Here is a 20,957-nt window from a genome sequence, read left to right on the forward strand (position 1 = left end):
GCTTCAGAGGCTTGGCAGTTGCTCTGGAAGGTTGAGGTGTCAACCTGTCCACCAGCTGTTTGCACTTTGGCTACAGAGTTGTTGGGAAATGGCCATGACTGTAAGAGCAGCTCTCCTGTCCTGCCCCTTCTTGAGGGGGAAGCATCTTGGTTGCAATTTTTAAGTTCAAACCACATTTTGGAGAGACAGATACGTGGGCTTGCAGTAGAAAGCCCTATCTGACCAGTCTACATGGCATTGAAACCAATGACAACACTAATGGTTTCTATGTGTGTTTTTTTCTATTGTATATGGAAATATATATCGTATACGTTATTTTTTTTCTCATTTTTTAAAGTAAAAAAGTCAAAGGTTCATCAAAGTCAAAAGAATATGCAATGATTATTACCTTTATATTCACCACTAAGATTCAACAGTTTTTAATGTTTTGACACCTATGTATCTGTATGTGCTTTATCTGAATTAGTAATTCTCAACTTGGGGAAATTTTGTGCTCCACTCTCCTCAGGGACATTTGGCAATATCTGGGGACATTTTAAGTTGTTACAACTCAGGGTGCTACTGGCATTTGGTGGTGAGAGGCCAGAGATGCTGCTAAACATTGTACAATGCACAGGGCAGCCCCGTGACAAAGAATTATCCATCCCAAAATGTCAATAGGGCTAGGATTGAGAACTAAGGGGTGTGTTGCTGAACCACTTGACACTAAGTTGTAGATATGATACTTCACTTCTAAATAACATGAAAAGACTATGTTATTTAAACAGAACGAATTTAAAGAATCAGGAGTCTCCAGAGATAGAAAAAGCAAAGGGGAAAAGTGTTAGAAAATTTGATGCTGGGGAAGGGAAGAGTCCATGAAAGGTATAATCTGTGGCAAAACCTTATTGAGTTGTTGGTCACATCTGGGTCCTTGGCAGAAATGATCTGTATGGTTGTTCCAATAGTCACATCTTCAGGTACCTCCACAAAATAAAAGCCAGGTTCAAATATGGGGGGCTCATCCACATCTTCCACACTGATGTGCACTGTGGTTGTGTCCTGAAAGGGGCCCAGGTTCAGAAACCGCATCTCTAGGTGAGGATTGGCTCCCTCCACTTTTAAGGTGTAGCTTTTCTTGCTTTCAAAACTCAGGGGCTGAAAAGTAATGGCAGGAAAATTGGTTAGCCAGCAGCGTATATATCAAGATTCCAAAAGATGACTGACATTGATGGCTGGTGAGTAGATTCCTCAATTCGTAAAATGGTAGAAAAGAGTTAAGGGGAAGAATAAGGGGGATTTTTCTTTTGTTCTGTAGTTCTTGGCCTTCATGTCAGTTCTAACAACTTGGGTAAAGAAGGTAAGAAGATGCTAGGTGCTTCAGAGATAGTGAAGGAAGTCAGTGTGCTGATTAAGAAAGCCACTGTACTTTGAGCAAGGCTGACTCTAAATATGTCTACTGTTTATCAGCATGGTCCCCTTGTCTTTAGGGATGTTTGTTCATTTGAAAAGATGTCATGATAATTAAGAGAGGGTTCACGTTCTCTTTCATACTATACATACAACTGAAGTCTAAGTTTTTTGTTTTCTTCTTTAAAAAGAAAATTCCCAAGTACAAAGGCAATAGTGATTTTTCCAAGAAACTATCATAAACAACCTTCAACAAGAGTTCTCAGGGCACTGTGTCAGACCAGTATTTGTGTATTTAGTTTATATCATAGACGATCTTTTTTTTTTAATCCCCACTCGATATTTTTCCACTGATTTTTTTTTAGAAAGAATGGAAGAGAGAGGAAAAGACAGAGAGAGAAATATTGATGTGAGATATTTCTCACACTTGGTTGCCTCCTGCACACACTCTGACCAGGGCCTGCAACCCAGGTACATGCCCTTGACCGGAATTGAACTCGGGACCCTTTGGTCCGCAGGCCAATGTTCTATCCACTAAGTCAAACCGGCTAAGGCACAGATGATCTTTTAAAAAATCTCTTTTAAAAATTGAATCCAATGCCGCATTTTCCAGTTGAAGAAACAGACTAAGAGAATTCAAAGACTGAACTAAGCTAACATGGTCACATAGTGTCAGAGTAAAATGCTGCTCTAGATTTTTAAATGCCTCATCCAGGGATCACCCACAAAATAAACTCCTAATAAAATCTAATTTTTTTGGTGGTTCCTTTTTTTGATCTAGCCCTACTTACCTTCAGAATGGCAGAATGTGAACTTGAATGCTTTATCTTAAGAATAATCTTTCCTTCCTTCCTTCCTTCCTTCCTTCCTTCCTTCCTTCCTTCCTTCCTTCCTTCCTTCCTTCCTTCCTCACTGACAATATTTAAATGTTTTAAGTAACAATTACCTCAAAATATTAATAAAATATCATGGAAAGTTATTCCTATAAAATAATTACAGAGGATAGCAATGCAGTTAGTAAAGCTTAAAAGTCACATGTGCATTTGGTGATGATTTAAAATTTTGTAGCTAAATATTTATTCATGCTTTTTTTCATAGAATATTCTGAATTAAGCACATTTTTTGTTAGAAAGAGGCATGTGTTCATTTAAGCAACTGCTTTGCTTTTGAGAAATAGTAGTAGTTGCTTTAACTAAATATATTTTCAAATTCTAACAAAATGTTTTTGTTTGTTTTGCTGATGTTATTAGGTTTCTATTTATTCTGTATTTTCTTAGCACCATACATTGTATATCCATAATGAAAACCTTACCTTTTGACAAAGAACTAGGAAGGCAGGTTGTTTGGTTCAAATAGGAATGTGAAGCAAATATGTCTGTGTCTGCAAGAGTTTTTTAAAAAACCATAAGCTAATGAATAAGAAAGCATTGCATCATTTAAATTGGCAAGAGTTTTTTTAAGTGATATATAAATAATAATGGGATTTACATTTTATGGAGATTTTAGGTTTGGTGAACTATAGGAGTTTTTCTCTTTGTGGCCTGCCTAAGGATAATGGACACAAAACTATTGTTTATTGTGTGCTGGAAGATGGAAGGCATGCTGAAGATGAGAGAGTGACATAACAGTATGCTCATAGAATAAAGAACATTCTGAAAAATATATATTTCAAGTTATCTTTTAAGCTTTTAAGAGACTGAAAATCAATTGATTGACTACTTAAAAGCCAAAAGAGCCAAGATCCTGGGTAGTAATGAGAATGGTTTTATGGGATCCAATTCAATCAATTTAGCTTAATTTATCTTTTTTATAAGTATGTGCTTTTTAGATGAAAGATAGGCCTTAGGGAAATGAATCAAAAGCAGAAATTTTGTTTCCATTTTATAAGACACTAGAGGTCTGTTGCATGAAATTTCATATGCGGGTAGGGTCCCTAGGCCTGGCGATCAGGGCGAATTGGGTTCCCAGTCTCCGGGCCTCCCCTCCTCCTCCTTCCCTCGCTCCCTCAGCACCCTGCTGCTGCCCCTGGTCACCCGCCATGTTCCATGCTGCCCCCTGGTGGTCAGTGCACGTCATAGCGAGCAATCGAACTCCTGGTCTCCCTGTTGAACTCTGGAGGGGACAGTTTGCATATTAGCCTTTTATTATATAGTATTAGTAATAAACAAGTAGAAAGATGGGTGTGGATTAGGCATCTGAGTGAATTGTTCTAAACCAGGGGTCCTCAAACTTTTTAAACGGGGCCAGTTCACTGTCCCTCAGACCGTTGGAGGGCCGGACTATAGTTTAAAAAAAAACTATGAACAAATTCCTATGCACACTGCACATATCTTATTTTGAAGTAAAAAAACAAAATGGGAACAAATACAATATTTGTATTTGCATGTGGCCCGCAGGCCATAGTTTGAGGACCCCTGTTTTAAACGAATGGCTTGAGCAGTCAGTAGTCTTTAAAATATCTACACTAATAAGAGACAAAAATGCTAATTGACTGTACCTTCACTATGCCCAAGCCACGCCCACCAGCCAATCAGAGCGACTATATGCAAATTAACCCAACAAAGATGGTGGCCAGCAGCCACGGAGCTGGAGCAAGCAGGAGGCTTGGTTGCCCCGGCGGTGGAGGAAGCCAAGCTTCCCGCCTGCCCTGGCCAGCTGTGGCCTCCGCAAAAGGCAATAAAGTTTCAATTATAGAAGCTAAATAAATCCCAGATACCTGCTTCCAGCCAGCCTCCACTGGGAGCTTGGGTGGCTGGGGGCTGTGGCCAGCCTGCAAACAGCCATCAACCCCTCACCCAGGCTGGCCAGGCACCCCAGGGGGGACCCCCTGAAGGGGGTGTGGCCAGCCTGAAAACAGCCATCAGCCCCTCACCTCGGATGGCCACACCCTCATGGGGTGAGGGTCCCCACTGGGGGTCTTGGCCAGCCTGAAAACGGCCCTCTGCCCCTCACCCAGGCTGGCCAGGCACCCCAGTGGGGACCCCCACCCTTAAGGGGCTGTGGCTAACCTGCAAACAGCCATCAGCCCCTCACCTAGGATGGCCACACTCTCATGGGGTGAGGGTCCCCACTGAGGGCCTTGGCCAGCCTGCAAACAGCCATCAGCCCCTCACCCAGGCTGGCCAGGCACCCCAGCAGGACCCCCCTCCCTGAAGGGGGTGTGGCAAGCCTAACAGTGGAGTGACTGGGAATGACTGGTCACTATGACACACACTGACCACCAGGGGCAGACGCTCAATGCAGGAGCTGCCCCCTGGTGATCAGTGTGCTCCCACAGGGAGAGCTCTGCTCAGCCACAAGCCAGGCTGATGGCTACCAGTACAGCGGTGGTGGTGGGAGCCTCTCCTGCCTCCTTAGCAGTGCTAAGGATGTCCGACTGCAGCTTAGGCCTGCTCCCCACTGGCAAGTGGACATCCCCCAAGGGCTCCCGGGCTGCCAGAGGGATGTCTGACTGCCAGCTTAGGCCCAATCCCCTGGAGAGCGGGCCTAAGCCAGCAGGTGGTCATTCCCTGAGGGGTCCAAGACTGCGAGAGGGCACAGGCCAGGCTGAGGGACCCTCCCAAGTGCACACATTTTTGTGCACCGGACCTCTAGTTTATTATATTTGACTTGTCCATCTACCCAACTTATTGACCTCTTTCTTAATTTCATTTTCTGTCACCTCATAAGTTCAAAAAAGAAATATGAATGACCTTGGCAAAACTAATATCTGTTTTGATTAAACATGTTTTAGTAATGACAATGAAAGATAGTGTTTTGTCTTATGAGGTTTAATCTTTTCTCTAGGTAAGGGAGCTGGAGAAATGACATTTTGGGGTTCCTTTCACATATAAAATTGTAATAGTTAATATTTTTAAAAGAATATCTCATAATAAGATACAAGCTATCAATATATATAAAACCTTAATATGCAAATAGACCGAATGGTGGGACAACCTGTCACTATGACGTGTGCTGACCACCAGGGGGCACGTGTGGAGCATGGCGGGCATCAGCCATGGCTGGATGGTGGAGCAGGTCAGCGGGGGTGCCAGACCAAGGCGGGGTGCCGGTTGCTGTCATCGGGGCGAGCCTCTGGTGGTTACTGAAAATTCTTTGCTCCTGTGTGCCACGGTCCCACCAGGTGCTCGCACCTGCTGCTGGCACCAGCCCCGCTTACACCCACTGCTGGTGCCCGGTGCCAGCCTCAATTGCTCGGCACCATCCGTGGGTGCAAGCAGTGACTGCCAGCCCCAATCACTTCTCCACCTCTCCCTGCTCCTGAGGGGTGATTGGGGAAGCAGCTGCCACTCACACCTGCTGACAGCACTGGCCCCACTTGCACCACTGCTGGCACTCGCCCCAATTGCTTCGCGTTGTCAGTGGGTGCGAGCAGGGCTGACACTGAGAGCGCATGGGAGTGGTGGTGGCGGGAGCAGGGCTGTTGGCAGACAGGGCACCAGGGGTCATGGTGGGAGGGGCTGGGCGGGGGCACGGGGGATGGGCTGACACCCACCCCTGTGCCCACGACAGCCTTGTGACCCACAGTTCCTTTTAAGGTGCACAAATTCATGCACTGGGCCGCTAGTATTATAATAAATTGATATAAATTAATATTGTTACATTGTTATTTAGAATTATCTTTTATATTATTTAAAATATACAATTTGAAATATATTGAGAATTCCAAAAGCTCTTTTTCTGATTGCTTAGTTTTTAAAGGGAATTTTTGCATTAAAGGATCCACAGTTATTAAAAAATTTGAGCATTTATCTTGTTTACAGTTCCCAGTCATGATAAGTGATGTATTATTAACTGTTAACTGGAGCCATATCATGTATTAGGGAATGTTCTGAATCCTATGTCATGCACTAAGTTGGTATTCTAGTCATCTTTTATAATTCTAGCATACGCTATGAATTCTCAAAGAATGAGAATAAAATAAACTATAAAAATTTAAATTACATCCAGATTTATTTGATGATTCCAGATTTATTTAATCTCAGCATTTTGCACTGTTCTGAGGTCATTGTGTGCTGGTTATAAAGATTTCTGGTTAGTGGAATGCTGGATGTATTTGTTCTTTTGCTTTATTTTATTGCATCTTAAATAAAACAGGACAAACATAAACTCTTCCCTTCTAAAGCAGTATTAATTCAACTCTATGGAACAACATAGAATAAAGTTACTAAACACATTAACTTGTGCTACATTGCAAGTTATAACTTTGCTACTTTTGTCAAGGTCCTCCATGTTCCTAATGTCTGTGGTCAATTTTAGTGTTTTTATATGACCTGCAGAAGCATTTGTCACAGGTGATTATTCCCTTCCCTTGGAAACAGTTTCTTGGTGCCTTCCAGGACACCACCCTCCCTTGATTTTCATCCTTCCTCTCTGGTCTCTCCTTCTCAGTCTCCCTGTTTGTCCTTGCTCTTCTCCTTGACCTCATCATGCTGTGGTGCTGCAGGGCTTATTTCACTGTCTTCTCCATCTGTGCTCAGTCCCTTGGAATACCATCCTATATTATTTTCTTTAAAACCATCTATATGCTTATAACTTTCACATTTAATATTTCCAGCCCAAGACTATTCTCCAAAATCCAGACTCCTATAACCAACAGCTATTAGACATCTCCCCTTGGTGTCTAACAGGCATTGCAAATGTATCATGTCCAGAACTTAATCCAACATTTGCCGCCCCCCTGCCGCCTTCTCTACTTGTAGACTTCCCATCTCAGTTAATGGCAACTTTATTCTTGTTGCTCAATTGACTCTTCTCTTTCTTTCATATCCAATTTCAATCTGTTAGGAAATCCTGTTGGCTCTACCTTCAAAATATATCCAGATTCTGATTGTTTCTCAGCACCTCCATTCCTACTACCCGAGGCTAAGCCACCATCTTCTCCTATGTGTATTATTTCAGTAACCTTTCAACTGGTCTCTTTGTTCCCATCCTTGCCCCTATGTTCTTTTCTCAACAGAACCTACAGAATAATTTTTTTGTAATGGAAGTTCAATCATGTCACACATTTGTTGAAGTCCCCTAGTTGTTTCCACTTTTCTCAGAGTAAGACTCAATGTCCTTACATCGCTTATAAAGTCTTACACAATCTGGCCCTCTTGTTACTTGTCTGAATTTTTTCATTTTCCACTAGTCTTCTCCTCCACTCAGTCTTATCAAACTTCCTGTTCTTGAAATAAACCAAGCAAAATCCTGCCTCAGGGCCTTTGCATTTGTTGTCCCCTTTCCTCAATATCTTCATTCTCATTTCCTTATCTTCAGGCTGCCATGTGCAGTTCTTACCGAAAGTCATTTATAGGGCATCTCCCAGGGTTGTGTATTGTCAACCTGCCCAACTTGATGCTGTAACTCTTCCCCCATAAGTCTTTGCATAAACATCACTTCTGGGGGGGGGGGGGGGCCCAGCCCAACCACCTGATTTAAATTTAAAGTCATTTTGGCTCTTCTGATACCACTTTTGTTCTATTCTACCCCTCCCCTTGGCACTTAACACTTTCTGATATATTAATTTATTGACTGACTTGCTCTTTTGAGTATTTTCTTCCTCTTCCATGAGCGCAGAGATTTTTGGCTATTTTATTTACTCTCTACATTAAATGCCTGGCACATAGGTAGATACTCAACAAATATGTGTTGAATGGATAATTTAAGATATCTTGGGGTTTTTTTATGTGTTTAAAATAGAAGAGAAGGAAGGTTAAATCAGTGAGTTTTTGCATTAATGTATTTCCTTAGATATATATTTACTAAGATGTTAAAACTTTAATTTAAAAAAGTTTTATTTTTCATCTAAAGATATTCACTCATATGTGCTTTATACCACACACACACAAAATTGTTAGCTTATACTCAGAAAACTTGGTAACTTAACATGAAGCAAAGAAGTTTTAAGGGATAATCTCACTTAGCAGCTATGTTTGATAAAGCTTTCCCAGGTCTAATTAGTGTCTGTGGATCTTTAAATAGCAATTAAAAATCCTTCTTGATTACTTCTTGATTCATAAATGCTTTGTTGTTATTTATGGCATACTGTGGTAAAAAATAAGTTATTCAAATACAAATATTAAGTCATTAACATTATTAGGGAATTAAGCTACAACAGTTTTTTAAGTGGCTAAGTAGTGAGCTAGGAGAAATGACATATTTATAATTTATTTTGATCACGACCTTATACCCTGTCTGTAAAATGATGACACAGCTAGTGTTTACATGTAAGCAAAAGGAATAAGGGTTTTTTGTTTTTTTTTAATGGTAGAAAAGAGTGCTTATCATAGGATTTGAAGTAATACATATTAATAGTACAACGGCCCTTGCTAACACCTCATATACAGTTCAAAGACTCCATTAAAATGATTTGGATTACCTTCTTCACAGTTATGATGCCAACTTGGAAATTGGGATCTGTGTTAATGTCAAAGGCATCAGCACCATCTCCATCCACAATAGTGTACTTCATCTCTGCATTGATTCCTTCGTCCAAGTCCTTGGCAAACACTCTCCCCACAGTGGAGCTAACAGGAGCTGATTCCAATACACTCATCTGATAATGTTCTGTGAAGAAAGGTTAGAACCTGCAGTCTTGTAATCTGCCACTATAAAAAATCCCCCATCAGTATCCCATCATATAAGGCATACTGTACTAAACATATTTCTCTTGGTTCAGCAACTAAAACTTGAGTTTTACAGATGAAAACTGAGATCCAAAGAGGCTAAGCAAATGGAATTAGGTCAGACTGTACTAGACATTTGGAAAGGAGGGGCCAAAGTAGCTTGACTGTAATCCTAAGAGTAGGCTAGGACAAAATCAAAATTATTTCTTCTTTTTTTTAAAAAAAATATTTTTATTGATTTCAGAGAAGAAGGGAGAGGGAGATAGAGATAGAAATATCACTGATTAGAGAGAATCATTGATCAGCTGCCTCCTGCATACCCACACCGGGGATCGAGCCCACAACCCAGGCATGTGCCCTGACAGAGAAGCAAACCATGACCTCCTGGTTCATAAGTCGAAGCTCAACCACTGAGCCATGCTGGCCAGGCCCAAAATTATTTCTTATCTCAGTGAATCTTCCTTTCAGAGTGGTAAGAAGTATCTTGCTTTTCAGTCTTTCAGTTCTTCCTAATGAACTATTTCCCCAAATGCTAATTCCTTCTGAGAAAGATAGAAAAAACATTGGTGGTGGCCCACTTGGCTAGCCAAGAAATCAAGAAGCAGAAATCCATGTTTTCTTACTTGTCTCAGTTCTCTCCTTCTGCCTTTTCGTTAAGTCCTTACTGCTTCACATCTGGATCGCTCTCAAAGCCTTCTAACGGACTCTCCTTCTAGTTTCCAGCCCTGCCAACCTATGCATGGCTCTGTAACTAGGCTTTCTTTTGTGTCTATCCTTGCTCAAAAACTTGTCAGTGACTTCCATTGGACATAGAACACATTTGAAACACAAAAGACAGGTCTTCATTTCATTAAACAAAAATTATACTTGCAACTTTATTTCCAAGTCTTTATATACATTTCTATCCTTATAATCAGATTTCTATTTGAATGAGCTCTAGGAGAGCAGAGATTTCATTTCTTTTATGTATTGTTCAATATCCCATACGAAGAAGAGTGCCTAAACCAAATAATTTTTGAATGAATGGCTTCTTCCTTTTGGAATGTTCTCCTTTCTGCCTGTTTACATGCTTGATATTCTTCAGCCCCCTGTTGAGGTCTCATCCTTTTATGAAGTCTTTATTCATCTTAGTTAATTGTGAAGGCTTCATTCTGCCCTAACCAAGTGGTACAGCACATGCTGCTTCTTGGTTAACTTTTGATGAGTGTAGAAACCCAGGCCTGGGTTTCAAGTATCTTGTGCCCCTCATGCCCAATGCTCTTACAGAGCAGGTACTGCATACCTGCTTGTGAATTGATTGGTTAGGTGGTGAGGTGGGTCACTACTTTGGTTTAGTTTCCTGTGTGCATTCTAAGCCGGGAGTATCACCCCCTAGAGGACAGAAATTGGTTCTTGTTGAGGGAGAGTTGAAAAAACCTTAGATAATACAATGGCTCACAATTACCCAATAAAACTTAATTCCTTCATATTTAATTTTATGAAGGGGCAGGGCATGACAATTAGGAAAAAAAAGTATAAAAGAGCTCCTAGGGAGGTGATAGTGAAAAAAGTAAGAAACACTGGTTTAGTGCTATGGGACAGAGAAGGGAAATGGTTATGTGAGAATTGCATGATAAGTGTAGGGCAGGAACCATGAATACTTAAACTTAAAGAGGAACCCAGGTCTTTCTCTTTCATCTCTGTAACAAGTGACTCCTCTAGCCTGAGAACCTGTACTCTCATTGGTTAGATACTCACTCTGGGGAAAGCGGGGTGGGTTGTCATTGACATCTGAGAGGGTGATGTTGACCGTTGTGGTCCCAGATAATCCTCCAAGCTGCCCTCCCATGTCCTTAGCTTGAATAATCACTTCATAGTACTCTTTGGCTTCTCGGTCCATGTTCGTGAGTGCCGTCCTAATTACACCTGTAGGATAGAAATTTTCTGATTTTGTTTGGTTTTTAATTTTTTTTTTTGTTAATCCTCACCTGAGGATATTTTTTTGCTTTTCAGAGAGAATGGAAAGGAGGGAAGAAGGGAGGAAGGGAGGGAGGGAGAGAGAGAGACAGATATCGATGTGAGAGACACGTCGACTGGTTGCTTCCCACACGTGCCTGGACTAGGGATGGTGAGGGAATCCACAACCATCTATGGGCCTTTGACTGGGAATCAAACCTGGGACCCTTTCGGGGGTGCAGGCTGATGCTGTAACCACTGAGAAACACCAGCTAGGGCGAAATGACTTTGTTTTTAAAAACAAAACCTCAAGTCCAGTTCTTAAGATTGGGTTCTAGGTTTCTCCCTTGTGCATTGTTAATATCTAGAGTCGAGATGCAAGTCACCTGTATTTTATTGAACTTGATGTCAAAATCCCAGCTTCAAGAAAGTGCTCTTCTTACACAAATGATGAATAAATGCAGTTCCAGTGGGAAGAGCAGAGGGCTGATTTCCTCTGTCTGCATTACTGAGATATAACAGGAGGTGGCAGCAACGGTTCTCTGACAGATTTGAGCTAGCAGTCATGGCACTGTCAGGAAGCTCCATCTCCCTAAAGCAGCGGTTCTCAACTTGTGGGTAGCGACCCTTTTGGCAGTTGAACGACCCTTTCACAGGGGTCACCTAAGACCATCCTGCATATCAGATATTTACATTACGATTCATAACAGTAGCAACATTACAATTATGAAGTAGCAACGAAAATAATTTTATGGTTCGGTCACAACATGAGGAACTGTATTTAAAGGGCCAGAAGGTTGAGAATTACTGCCCTAAAGGAAACGGGGCTTACGGCCCAGAAAACAGAGCTATATGTGTCTGCAAATCTATGATTTTATTTAATTTATTTTAAAAAAATCTTTATTGTTGCAAGTATTACATAGGTCCTCCTTTTCCCCCTGTTAACCTCTCATTAACCTCTTCCAGCCCTCTCCCAACCACCCCTTCAAACCCCCCCCTCCCATCCTCATCACCCCATTGTCTGTGTCCAGGGGTTATGCATATATGCATACAAGTTCATTGGTTGATCTCTTCCACAAATCTGTGATTTTAGATCAATTCTCCTTCAGCCCTGAGAGCCCTTGTAGAATGAAGGACTATTCTTTAGGGAACTCACTCCTAGTCTGCTTTTTCCTGCCTCCCCAATACCTGTAAGCAGGGTTGGAATTCTAATTTGATTTTCCTTTTGTTGTATATTCATTCTGTTTTGTTATATACTGCTAGCATCTGTGCTTCATTGAATTCCAGCTAGGACATGAAAGTTGCTCTATGAGTTGTTTATATTGAACACGCATAAGAAATGCACTTCCCCAGACAGTAAGAAGCAGCATTGCACAGTGCTAATACTTTCATTAAGGGGGTCTAAATCAAACTCCAGTGAAATGTGTTTTGATCCTGCCAAGGATGTGTGGTCATGTTTTATCTACCTTTTTTTAAGCCCTAGGCAAAGATCCAGGAATTGTTTATTGCAAGTTTACAACATGACCCTTGGCTAAATAGACCTTTACATGCTAAGGGAAGGGATTGGGACCATAAACCAGTCCGAAGTTTAACTCTTATAATGTATATATTGCATTTTAGTAACAACATTCTAAAGTTAAATATGCAGCTTTTTCTTTTTTTAAAATGCCCTATGGGCACAGCAGTAACTATCCTTTCATGTATTTTTGACCTTAACACTAAAAATTCCCCCTGGGAGCTGTCAAAATAATGTAAGGCTCCTCTTAAGATACAAAGGACACATTACCCTCTTCCTGTCTATACTTTCCCTCCCTATGGCACCCTTATACTCTTCCCCATGTTTAGAATCGTTAAAGTTACTGCTTTATAGAAGTCCTTAACTACAATCTTTTTTTCTTTCCTCCTACTAATTTACAGTCTTTCACTTTTTACTTTTATGATATGATTTTCTGAATGCCTGGTTCCCCTTAGGACTTCTGGGGAGAAAAAAAAAGTATCAGGTTGCTAGTAGAAATGCATTTTTTCTCTTTCTAATAAAGAGATGACTTTGAGGATGCACCATTGACTTTACCTCTGCAACTATAAGTTTCTTTACTCAAGTTCCTTGTTATTTAGGGCCTCAATTTTCTCGTATGTAAAATGGGAATAACAATACTTCCATATGTTTCACAAGTTCACAGGAATATCTAGAGACTCAGATATGGAAGTATTTTAAAAGGGAGAAAGTCTGGCACAAGTTCAAGATAATAAGGATATACTCATTATTCTGCCCAATTCAGAAGTATTAAAGGGGCTTCTTCACAGATGAAACAAATTCTGCATTGAAAACTCTCAGTTAAGCTGAAAACAAAACAAAATGAAACCAAGCTTCCATTGATTTGTCCTTTTTTGCCACATTGCTCCTTGCCCACCCAGTTCTCTGTGCTGTTCTTCCTATTAGAGCAGCGGTTCTCAACCTATGGGTCGCGACCCCTTTGGGGGTCGAACGACCCTTTCACAGGGGTCGCCTAAGACCATTGGAAAACACATATATACTTACATATTGTTTTTGTGATTAATCACTATGCTTTGATTATGTTCAATTTGTAACAATGAAATTGGGGGTCACCACACATGAGGAGCTGTATTAAAGGGTCGTGGCATTAGGAAGGTTGAGAACCACTGTATTAGAGCTTCCTCTCAGCACATGGCTTTTTTTGGAGGGGAGGGGGAAGAAGGGGGTAACATCCTATGCTCTGCACCCTTTTCCCTTATTAAACCAGTATCCATTCATTCTGGCCTTTTTCTCTGCTTAGTACAGGGTGGTTCAGTCGAAAGAAATCAGACTACATGTCAGGGGACATGCCTACAACTAGAAGCACATTTTTAGGTCTTATTTTCCAATTTTCTTATCTAGTAAGTGAATGGTGATAGATTGGATGAATTCTCTATGGGTTCTTTCTAGTTTCAAAATCAATGATTCTGGTTCTATATTGAGCCAGGTTAATGTGTCAATCCTCTCAGTTCTTAGCGTTATAAAAGACCTTAATCCCTGGGAATAAATACAACCATAGGCTTTTTTGAAGGCTAATGAGAAGGCAATTATGTGTAGGCAGGCCTTTTGGTCTCTCCAGTCATGCTCTGTACACTGTCTATACATAGCACCGCACTGCTCTTACCCTCTTTTTTTTTTTTTTGCTGTCTTAATCCCAAATTTTATAACAATCTTCTCTGGTTATTACACTCACTGGAGAGTCCTTGATAGGAGAGTTGGGTCTGTCATAGTAGCAGTTATAAATTATTAGGGAATAAAACAAACACCCCTGCCCTAACCGGTTTGGCTCGGTGGATAGAGCATCGGCCTGCAGACTGAAGGGTCCCGGGTTCGATTCTGGTCAAGGGCATATACCTGGGTTGCGGGCTCATCCCTAGTAGGGGGTGTGCAGGAGGCAGCTGATCGATGTTTCTCTCTCATCGATGTTTTTAACTCTCTATCCCTCTCCCTTCCTCTCTGTAAAAAATCAATAAAATATATTTAAAAACAAACAAACAAACAAACAAAAAAAACACCCCTGACTTGACTGTTGCATCAAATACCTGTTTTGGAGTCCACAGAAAAGTATGGTTGGCCCTGGAGAATGCTGTACACTACCCGGGCACTGTTGCCGTAGGTTGGGTCATCAGCATCGGTGGCTGTCACTTGGATAACAGAGGTCCCTGAGGAAGAGAGAGAGTGGAAACCTGTTCAAATTGAATTGCTAAAGGCTGGACACATTCCCGAATGGGCAATCTTAAAGCATTTGCTAATGTTATGTTTGCTTCCTTGGATGGGTCCTTATCTAGGTAAAGCTTCCGTAACTCCTATCTTGTACCTCTTTGGAAATTAGGGATGGCAATTATGTTTTAAATTCTTAATAACCAGTAAGGACAACACAGGTTTTTGGTTCTTCATTACTCTTTTAATTATACCAAAATGCTTCGCTTTTATGAACCAAACATTATCTATCCATCCATCCACTCATCCATCCATCCATCTTTGATTTTGAAGAACTAGAACTGGATAACAACACTAGCCTTGTTATTTTATATTTTACTATGACTGTTTTCAGTGTTTAGGTAGTGTCCTGCCTAAGGACTTGATTGTCACTTTTGGTTCAGTTTCATAGTTTGTGGGCTATTCTGCACAATCTTCTTTTCTGTATTTAGATAGAAGGACCTTCTATAGAGGAATCACTCTATGAGAATCAGTGAATTGCATCTTACCCACTGGTGACATTTCTGGTACATTGGCAATATAAGGTCCATCCAGAAACTTGGGCTCATTGTCATTGATGTCTTGGATTTTGATGATGAACTCTGACTCCGGCTCCATTGGCCTGCCTGTCCGCCTGTCTAGGGCTTGAGCCCTTAAAGTATACTGAGCCCTTTCCTCTCGGTCAAGCCTCTGAATGGCATGAATGTCCCCAGTGGTGTCGTCGATGGTAAACACGATGCCTGCACCTTCTCCGGAGAGTATGTATTTGATGGATCCATCGCCCCTGTCCATGTCTGAATGAAGCTGGGAGGGAAAAGCACCCAAATCTCATTATGGATAATGAACAGGTGTCAGAAATAAATTTTCAATTTAGTCCTAACATATGATCTCAAATAGAAAGAATTTTCAAATAGAATTTTTTTCATTCAAATGTTTACAGTGTCTGCCTACAAAGAACTAATATTCACTGAACATGATTGTATCAAAGAGCAAATATAGGTTGATGAATAAGTAACGTTTTTCTACTTCGCATTTAGTATCCTAAACTTACTGCTGTTTTTTAAAGTTCCTTGCCCTGAGAAATATAGAAAATAGGAATGAACTCTGTAAAGTGTAGGTCCCCAACATGAGAATAGGAACAAGTTGAGTAAAGAGGAACCCAGACTTTCCACTAAAATTTTTTAAAGCCCAGCTGGTGTTGCTCAGTTGTTGAGCATCAACCCATGAACCAAGAGGTTACCAGTTCAGTTCCCAGTCAGGGCACATCTCCGGGTTTTGTGCTTGCTTTTGCTGCCTGGAGGAATTCAGCTGTGTCTTATCTAGGGAAGGGAAATAAGAGAACAAAATTGACTGGAAAAAATAGCTGGGGAGTGCAGGAAGAAGCCAATTGATGTTTCTCTTTCATCGATGTTTCTCTCTATCTCTCTCCCTTCCTCTTTCAAATCCATGAAAACATATTTTAAAAAAATGGAGATGCCTAAGCATTTTAAAATAAGAAAGTGTTGATATAAATTAAGTTTTGGAGTTTCAGCAACTTTATGACAATTTTAAGTTTGCTGAAAAGTTGATGTAATGATTGATAAGTTGGCCATGCATGGTTACTGCACTGGAAATGCTATTGGACTTTGGGGGCTCTTGTAACACTTTGATTGTGGTCCCCGTTGTGTAGTTTCACTCATGGGACTGTGCTCACTTACATTTCAGGTGTTAGAATGGACTGTAACTGTTGGTTATTTTTCTTGCATCAGTGCACCTCTCTTTTCGGGGGGATTAGTTCCTAGCTTCATAACTGGATCACTCAAATCTGTAAGTAGATGGTTGCATTTGGGACATGCTTTTATCTGCTCATCCAACTGTATTTCCTCCCAAATTACTTTGTGAATACTCTTGAAAGGAGTGCAGGGACACTATTTTCATATTAAGCCTAGAAATAAATTTCTGCATCTCTAATTTTAGACATTGTATACAGGTGGCAAGAACCCTGGAATTTTGTGCTATGTATAATTAACAGTCTCTCTCTGAGGGAGAGAGGGCAACAAAAATGAGTTACATTTAGTCAGCCACCACTCATTCTGTTGTTGTTGGGATCATTAGCACTTTGAATAGTTCAGTGATGAAGTTCATGAGATTTAGTTTATCAGACAACCAGTGTTAGGCTTAGGCCAGAGAGGCAGACATATCTGGCCTGAACCCAATGTCAGTTATAACTGAGTACCCTTGACAAATTATTGTTTATAACTCAAATTTCTTGTATAAATGTAGAGAACAATATGAATATATACTTGAAAAGGTTGTTAGGGCTCATTAGAAATTAATGTATGTAAAGCACCTAGCATAGCGTTTCCTGTAATAATGCTATAAATGGCGCTGATTAGGATGATATACACACATAAAGAAAAGGGTGTTAGTATGTCCAGCTCTTCTCTGCTCCCTTCAAACCTTCAGGCATGTAGCAGAGATGGCAGAAACCTGTTGGCTTTTTAAAATGCGTAGTCCAGTGGTAAAGCTGCAGAAGGCTGCCTGAAGCACAGCTGGGACAGTGTTACGCTGAGGATTAAATGGCATAGACGCCAAGAAGACACCTGAAAATGTATGCACAACATCCTCAGACAAGGATGAATCTGGAGGTTGTGGCTGGTTTTGAGCTGATCTCAGGTTGACTCACGGCCAAACCAGGCAGGCAGTGATTTTGCTGCCTAGAGGAATTCAGCTGTGTCTTATCTAGGGGAGGGAAATAAGAGAACAAAATTGACTGAAAAAATAGCTGGGGATTTTTTCAACTGAAAGAATTCTATTTAGAATATGAAGTGCTCACATTCCCTCATTCCATATACAGTATTATTATTTTTCGCAATCCAAATCTTCTATTCATTCAGTTTAAAAAGCAGAGGTGCCCAGTTCTTATTGTATAGAATGGAAAGCCATTTATTCAAACCTGGCCACAAAGAAATGAAAATCCATTCCATGTGGAACTCTGTTCTTAGGCAGCGGAATGGAATTGGGAGGAGGGCAAGGATCTCAGGATTTTTTTAAAATTAAAAAATATATATGTATGCATGTATTACATATGTATGTAAATATACATATAAATATACATGTAGATATATATATCATTTCAAGGTATGTGGCATAGGACTTTCACTTAGAATGAAGCAGGTTAATTCAAGGTTTGGCAGATTATTTAGGGGAAAAGAAAGAATAGAAGCTGATTGTTTTGAGATGTTGTATTTGTCATCTAAATGGTTGTGTTCAATAACCGTAACAAAGCTAAGCAAAGTTGTGATCACCATTGGCCAAGCTTAAGTTCTCTGCCCATGGAGAGAGCTTAATAAGTAACTGAAGGCTAAACATCGTTGCTGCTGTGGAGGATATTCTGGCTCCTCAGAGCCATCTGGCTGGCTGATGCCAGTAGTCTGGGCTGAATCTCAGATCTGTTATCTTTGTTTTAATCTAATATGGATGAGCTGGAAGAATTTAAAGAACTCTCTAGACTCTGAGGTCCTTGAAGTCAGGATCCATGTGGCTTTCATCTTAGCGTGGGTTCTCACATGTAGTAAATGCTCAGTAAAATTTTGTTGAAAAAATGGTGTGAGATGTACAATTACAGTTAAAGCTATTTGTGAAACCACTTCACCTGTGTTTGAAAGAGCTATCAAGCATCTTTCAAGTAGTTTCTGAGTGTTTGTTTGCTGTTGCATCTGTAAGAGCAAGGGAAGGAAGAGTGGAGGGAGGGATTGGAGCAAATCAGGGGGTAGCTCTTATGAATAGGAAGAGTACCAGCTATGAAAGGGGCCAGGATCTGCTTACAGAGAATTGGTTTCTGGGGAATATAATTGTTTCAGTTCAGGATCCAATCTGGAAACAAACATACACTAGTTATTTTAGCAAAGAATTTAACATGAAAGGCAAAAAGGGAACCCTGAGGTTTGGGAGGGATAGTAACACCAGGACACAGCTGGGGGAGCATAGGGCAGAGGTTGGGTCTCCTAGAATCTTGATGTTGGGAGGAGGCTGGGCCTCAGACCTCTGAGATGTAGTGCTGTCCACTGGGGCTGAGGATTCTGGAGCTTAGAGGGGGTGTGCCCAGCAGCCACCTTCTGCAGAACTGAGCTTTCTGAGAAGCGGATGTCGCCCACTGGTGCTGATATTTGTGAGGGGTAGTGATGAGGCTGGTGCTGTGAGTGTGGAAAGAACTCAGAAACTGGAATCAGTTGCTGGCTGGGTAAAAGTACAAAGTCCCTTCTCCCTGCTCCTGCCTCGGTGATTCTCCATTCAGAGCATTCTACTCTCAGAACCCACCAGGGAACTGGTTGGAAAAGGAGAAATGGTGGCTTGCAGAGTTCCAGCACCAGTGTCACAAAGTGGAGTATGGAAAGGTGCATATAGAGCAGAGAGACACTAGCCTAATGACCAGCATAGTAATGTGCATTCAGCATTAGGGTTTGCCAGCCATGGATACATATTTGGTTGGGAAAATTGCAAAGAGGCATTTACAGCTTTTCTAAGTCACTCAGCGAATTGGCACGTTAACAAAATGTTTTATATACATATACATATTAAATTCAGCCAACACCGACTGAGCACCACCTCTTTAGAGGAAGGTAGGAACTTCTAGAGTGGAGTTGGCAGCACACAGTTATGTATATCTTGGGAAAACATTTTTCTTCCCCAAATCTCCTAGCCCGTGGTCGGCAAACCGCGGCTCGCGAGCCACATGCAGCTCTTTGGCCCCTTGAGTGTGGCTCTTCCACAAAATACCACGTGGGGGCGCGCACGTACAGTGCGATTGAAATTTCGCGGCCCATGTGCAGAAGTCGGTATTTTGTGGAAGAGCAGGTATTTTGTGGAAGAGCCACACTCAAGGGGCCAAAGAGCCGCATGTGGCTCGCGAGCTACGGTTTGCCGAGCCGCAGTTTGCTGACCACTGTCCTAGACAGAACGAGATGGGTAGATAGTCTACTTAACCTAATAATTCTTTAGTCTGTAAGATCTTCAGCCAAAGGAGTAGTGAATGATGGGAACACACTGATTATGAACAATCTTACTTGATTTAGGATCTTAAAAAACAAGGGTGAGTTTCAGTCCTTTTGCCATCTTTCGTAGTGCCTCACATAGTCCAGGAGTGCAGTAAGTGCTTTCAATTTGTGGTTAGACAGCTTCCGTGTAGTTGTTAACCTCAGTACGATTTGGAACCATAGATTTTTGCACAAACACGAGCTCTCTGCATCTCTCTCTTTGCATATGCCAGTATAACTTAGCTTTTCCACGACACTGCCTGTCCCTGGAAAGCCCAGTGTGGATTTTGCGAGGCCACACCAATTACAGCTGATAAGTGTTGCAGTACTCCTTTCTGAAATAAGCAAATACTCAGGCAGCCTCTCTAAATAGACATCTTCCAGAGCACAAAGTGACAAGCTCATGCCCCTGGAGTGTAAAGGGATGAGAGGTAGATACATTCTCTTTGAAAAGAAAGTAAGGGGGTAAAGTGCCTGGGTAAGTGAATAGATAATTGTCTTCTTCATGTGGGGGTAGTACACACAGAACAGCATGAAAACACTACCACTGGTTGCTGATGTGTTGGCTGGCCAATGACTTTAGGGTTTCATGGGGTGTCCTGTGTCCTGGGTTGGGGTAATTAGAAAAGGGTAAGCACTAATCATGAGTACTAGACAGTGCTACACAGCCAAGTATTTCCAGCATCAGGAGACAGTCAGGCTTGGTTGGATTTCTGGCTCTACCCTAATATCATTGACTCTTCAGTGTATCTTTCAGGTCTGAGTCTAAAGTCAGAGCCATATGTATGCAGAGCAATATAAAGGAAAGCCAATTGCTTCAGTGTCAGATTTTGGTGTATATTTTATCTGGGCTTTTACTGTTACCTTTTGTGTAACTCTGAGCAATGAAAATGACCTCTGTAAGCCAAGTTTTCTGGGCTAATTACCTAAAAGTGGTGAACTGTACTTACCTCAAAGCATTGTTATGGTAATTAGATGATCTCTGTGTGAATGTGACTGACTGACACATAGTACTGTAGTAGCCCAGTAAAATGTTAGGTACCCTTGTCTTTCTGCAATGCTCTGCTGGGTTTTCAGTGTTGGGGAGGTGTAGGGAAGGCTTGGAGTGACATTTCAGTTTCTCCCCTTGGGAGAAGAGAAGAGGGCTCTAAATTGTCCATTCATACAAAGCAGTTACTGAATAGAAATGTTTTTTTCTTAAAGTAATTTTACCAGTAGCCATGTATATCTAGTTGGAAGAAACATTTTACAGATATTGAGTAATTGGAAGTCTTT

General features: G+C 41.2%; 1 protein-coding gene across 1 annotated transcript in view; it reads right to left on the reverse strand.

Annotated features, from left to right (window-relative positions):
- Nucleotides 1-20,957, reverse strand: part of CDH20 (cadherin 20) — a 212,004-nt gene that overhangs the window by 27,895 nt on the left and 163,152 nt on the right. The window contains exons 4-8 of the mRNA XM_036323803.1: nt 15,177-15,471; nt 14,511-14,630; nt 10,737-10,904; nt 8,753-8,940; nt 884-1,137 (exon numbers count right to left, since the gene is read on the reverse strand). Coding sequence (XP_036179696.1) covers nt 884-1,137; nt 8,753-8,940; nt 10,737-10,904; nt 14,511-14,630; nt 15,177-15,471 — 1,025 coding nt within the window. The remainder of the gene's footprint in view (nt 1-883; nt 1,138-8,752; nt 8,941-10,736; nt 10,905-14,510; nt 14,631-15,176; nt 15,472-20,957) is intronic.

Source organism: Myotis myotis, unplaced genomic scaffold (genome assembly GCF_014108235.1).
Source record: "Myotis myotis isolate mMyoMyo1 unplaced genomic scaffold, mMyoMyo1.p scaffold_m19_p_9, whole genome shotgun sequence".
Taxonomy (NCBI): Eukaryota; Metazoa; Chordata; class Mammalia; order Chiroptera; family Vespertilionidae; genus Myotis; species Myotis myotis.